Genomic DNA, 4996 nt, shown 5'->3' with positions numbered 1-4996 from the left:
TGGGATCTTCCCGGACCGGGGCACGAACCCGTGTCCCCTGCATCGGCAGGCGGACTCGCAACCACTGCGCCACCAGGGAAGCCCCCTTGGAAATTATTTACCTGGCCAGATTTAGTGGCGTTCTGTACGTGTAGGACTGTTTTAGGCAGGTTGTAGAGGACTTCTGGCGTCCAACCCAAGGCCTCCAATAACTCACTTGGCAGAATTAGCACACTGACTAGTTTTCTTCCTCTTTCCATGTATTTGTTGCCAGCAGGATTGAAAGTGTTTTGGTGTCCTTGGGGTGCTAAGATGTTTTGTTTACTTTTAATTTTTTGTGTATATATGTTTGTTTTTAATGCAGATTCTATATTTTCCCCCTTTTATTTTTACAGTGAATACAATCAAGTGGCATTTTAAAATTTTGCTGGAAGGTGGAGACATGAGACTGAAGATATCTCTTTTAAAAGAACCAAAGCATATCCTTTTAATACTTATAAACCTTATTGTGATCACCTTACTATAGTATTATTAAAAGTTTTCTTCTATTTTTGTAGTCTAGTTGGATAATGGATTTTTTTCATTCCTTTATTGGTAGTTTCACTAAATTGTTTCTGAAATATTTGAGGTCTTGTGTTGCAGGTAATTCTCCAATGCAAACTATTTGCTCTAAATCTTACTTTCAAATTTTTGACATTTTTCTTACTCTACTTAAGTACTACTATACTTAAGTACATAAAAAACAGTTTTTGTTTAGTCTAATACAATATTAAAGAGAAGTTTTTAAAAAATCAAATAATTTATCTGTTGGTATGATCTAGTATGTTTTCATTGAGTTCTGCTCTATTTCTTCTTACGATAAAGTGGAGGGTAAGCTGGGGAAATCTGAGCTGTTAGACCTTTATTATTTCACGTGGGAAGGGGGCAATTATAAATATTTCTCAAACACATGACCTTATATTTTGTCAGCAAGAACTCCCAGTTATGTGTCAGGAATGTATGATAGGCCCCTTTACCTTCATTCTTAGTTATTTAGACCAGTGCTTCTAAAAGTATCATCTGTGGAATTTATTGCAGGTCTGTGAAAGGATAAGTACAGAAATTGAAGGTAAGAAGGAAGAAATTTTTGTAGCAATTTGATAGTCACAACATCCAAATATAAGATCATTTTTCTAGTAATTCATTTTTATTTTATCTTAGAAAATGTTGATCTGTAACAGATTTGAAATAAAGAAAAATAGGATCCTTCAGAGATAGAGAAGCACTGTTTTAGACATTTGATCAAACGCTTTGAATTAATATTGTCTTGTCTGCTTTTTTTACCGTTTGAAGATATAATTCCTTTTATTTCTCCTTAAATCATTTTTATTCTCTTTTAAAAGTGTGCCCCCAGGAGTTCATGATGCTTACAATCTTTTAGATTTTGACTATGTCTGTTTGTCTGCTTTTACCTTTTCAAGCTGAAGAATAACAGTCTTTTTAGACTTTGTTATTCTGGCAGTCCTCTCATTTCTCCTGTAATTTTAGTTAACTTATTAGTTTGAAGACATGTCACGTATGTCTGATGTGTACTTACATCAGTTTTTATGAGGATAAGCTTAATATTTTTTGTTTTGGGGCGTGTGTGTATGTGTATTTTCTTTCTTTCTAGATTATGCCTGACACTCTCCCTTTTAAAAGGTTTTACCTAACATTGTTTAAGCTATTGCAATTATACTGGAAGATTTTTTTTTTTTTCAGTAATGGTCTAATGGGACATCCAGATCCTTTTGTTTAGATTCTACTTTGAATTCTGAGTATTCCAATGCCACTTTATTACCTATTTATGCAGTCTCTTAAGAACTCTCCATAATTTCTTTTTTACCTTTTTGGTTATTTTGCTTAATCTATCATATTTTGAAGTATTAAAAATAATCTTAGGGCTTCCCTGGTGGCGCAGTGCTTGAGAGTCCGCCTGCCGATGCAGGAGACGCGGGTTCGTGCCCCGTTTCGGGAAGATCCCACATGCCGCGGAGCGGCTGGGCCCGTGAGCCATGGCCACTGAGCCTGCGCATCCGGAGCCTGTGCTCCGCAAATGGGAGAGGCCACAACAGTGAGAGGCCCGCATAACGCAAGAAAAAAAAAAAAAAAAAAAAAAAAAAAATAATCTTAGAACATCCCAGAATAATTTGGCACATAGTCTCTTTCTTTTTCCTTAGAGTTTACTGATTGCTTGGATGAGCCAATAGAAAGCATTGGTGAGAAGAGAAGGCAGTAAAATCATTATACAATAACAACAAAAGAGCAAACAACCCAACCAGGATAATGTGGTAATATACAAATCCACATATAAGCAGGAGAAAGCATCTCAAAAATGACAAACTGAAGTGCCTTCTCTAGATACACAACTCTGCTAGGGTAAGCAACCTGTTCTGATGGTGGAAGTGAGGGCTACTTGAACACCTCAGTTTACAGAAATCCACTTGATAAATCAGAGACCGAAAAAATAGGTTAAAGTAAGAATTTTAGGGTTCTTATCTTATCCATATTACCTTGTAGGTGCAGTAAATTGTAATTGAATTACTTCCTGAATTTAATGTCACGAAATTTGGTAGGATTTTAGTTTCAGCTGTTAAGCTGTAGGTTTTTTCCTAGGTGAATTATTATAATGTGTCATTTAAGCAGGTATTTTACTGTTAGATTTCAGTCTTTTTTTTTTTTTATAAATTTACTTATTTATTTATTTTTGGCTGTGTTGGGTCTTCATTGCTGCTCACAGGCTTTCTCTAGTTGTGGCGAGCGGGGGCTACTCTTCATTGCAGTGCGCGGGCTTCTCATTGTGTTGGCTTCTCCCGTTGAGCAGCACAGGCTCTAGGCGTGCAGGCTTCAGTAGTTGTGGCTTGCGGGCTCTAGAGTGCAGGCTCAGCAGTTGTGGTGCACGGGCTTAGTTGCTCCGTGGCATGTGGGATCTTCCCGAACCAGGGCTCGAACCCATGTCCCCTGCACTGGGAGGCAGATTCTCAACCACTGCGCCACTAGGGAAGTCCCCTCAGTCTTATTTTAACACTTGATTTTTGAAAACTTTTATCAAAATAATACATGCTTATTCTAATAACTTAAATGAAACAGATATATGTAAATAAAGAAAGCATAGTTCCCTTTTCTCCCCACTTATTCCCCAATGGGTTAGAGTCAATCCTTTCATTCCTTTGTTTTGTTAGATGTCTTTGTATCTTTTGCCTTGTTTATGGAATACTTTGTAACACAATTTAAAATTTTTCACATAGTCAAATCTTTCTCTTTTGGTACCTGGGTTTCTTATCTTGCTTTCCATTCTTCTTACAACTGTTTTGATAGATGCTTATTTTCCTTTCCTTATATGGAAAAAATATGAAAGTCATAAAATGAAAAATAGGCTTAGAAGCTTGAAACATTTGACCCTATTTTATACTCTTCTTATAATCTGCATCTGCAAAATATTGTATTTATTAAGACTGAAGACTTTTGTGTGTGTTTTATATCTCCTTAACGTGGTGACACATCAAGAATTAGTAAGCTGTGTGGGCTGGAATACTGCTGAAGAACTGTATTCATGTAGTGATGATCACCAGATAGTGAAGTGGAACTTGTTAACTAGTGAAACAAGTCAAATAGTAAAGCTGCCTGATGATATTTACCCAATAGATCTTCACTGGTTTCCGAAAAGTTTAGGCATGAAGAAACAAACTCAAGCAGAAAGCTTTGTTCTCACAAGTTCTGATGGTAAGTTTTAATAAATGTTATATGCTAATCTTTATACTTAAAAGACATAACATTTTAGTATGACATGTTTTGAGTTGTTTATCCATTTCCTATGTAGTCAGTTTGTCTGTGTATAGGCTATAAAACTATTGTCATAGAAGAAGGTGAATTAAACTGGCATATACTGGGATTGAATCTGAACCTCTGGCTTTACTTTTTCTGTGCTCACAGGTATTGTTAGGCTTTTATCAGTTTTGGTTTCTAATTTTGTCAAATTTAACTGTATAACATAACCACACTAAAAATAGATGGTACAACACATACTCATTTTAGTAAGCTACCAAATATAGTCTTTATTTTCTAGTACATGTTAATTTCTACTTACAGAGCTGGAGATTAATTTGACCATATTTTTATTATTGGTGAGTAAAAAGCATGATTTTTCTATTTCTTAAGGAAATGTTTTAATTTTCTTAGAAATAACTTGAACTGTTTTTCATCTGTATTACACTTTACCTACTATATCAGTTAAGAGTACATTCATCGAAAGTAACAGAAACTTACTCGGCTAACTTATGCACAGATGGAGTCTTCTGGTTTACCTAGCTCCAGAGGTAGATCTTTAAGCACAGCTGCATGAGACCCCTATTCTTTTTTTTTTAAAATAACACATACACAACCCCTTGAGATTTTATTTATTTATTTATTTTTAAATTTACTTTGCTGCATTAGGTCTTAGTTGTGGCATGTGGGATCTTTGTTGCGGCACGCGGGATCTTGCAGCATGCGGGATCTTTCATTGCGGTGTGTGGGCTTCTCTCTAGTTGTGGTGTGCAGGCTCTTTAGTAGTGGCGCGCAGGCTCCAGAGCGCGCAGGCTCAGTAGTTGCAGCACGTGGGCTCTCTAGTTGTGGCGCACAGGCTCTACAGCGCACGGGCTTAGTTGCCCCACAGCCTGTGGGAACTTTGTTCCCTGACCAGGGATCAAACCCGCATCCCCTGCATTGGAAGGTGGATTCTTAACCACTGGACCACCAGGGAAGTCCCCAGGCCCCTATTGTTGCCATCTCTTGGATAGACTCGCCCCAAAAGGTGAGCATGATGGCAGCCAGCAGCCCAAGGCTTACCCTACAGGAAAAGAAAAGTCAGCAGAGAGAGTGCTTCTTCCTCAATATCACTTGCAGTCAACATGCAGAGAGGTCCTGGACAAGCTTGGGTCACGTGCCCATCACTGAGTGAATCATTTTAGTCAAGGGACTGGGGCACTGATTGACAGAGCATGGCAGGCCTGAGGCCGCG

At 37.7% G+C, this 4996-nt stretch overlaps 1 protein-coding gene across 1 annotated transcript in view; it reads left to right on the top strand.

Annotated features, from left to right (window-relative positions):
* Positions 1-4996, top strand: part of IFT80 (intraflagellar transport 80) — a 111189-nt gene that overhangs the window by 12994 nt on the left and 93199 nt on the right. The window contains exons 2-3 of the mRNA XM_007454132.1: positions 375-458; positions 3499-3720. Coding sequence (XP_007454194.1) covers positions 422-458; positions 3499-3720 — 259 coding nt within the window. The 5' untranslated portion in view covers positions 375-421. The remainder of the gene's footprint in view (positions 1-374; positions 459-3498; positions 3721-4996) is intronic.

Source organism: Lipotes vexillifer, unplaced genomic scaffold (assembly GCF_000442215.2).
Source record: "Lipotes vexillifer unplaced genomic scaffold, Lipotes_vexillifer_v1.1 scaffold641, whole genome shotgun sequence".
Classification (NCBI taxonomy): Eukaryota; Metazoa; Chordata; class Mammalia; order Artiodactyla; family Lipotidae; genus Lipotes; species Lipotes vexillifer.
This window is presented reverse-complemented; position numbering and strand designations above follow the sequence as displayed.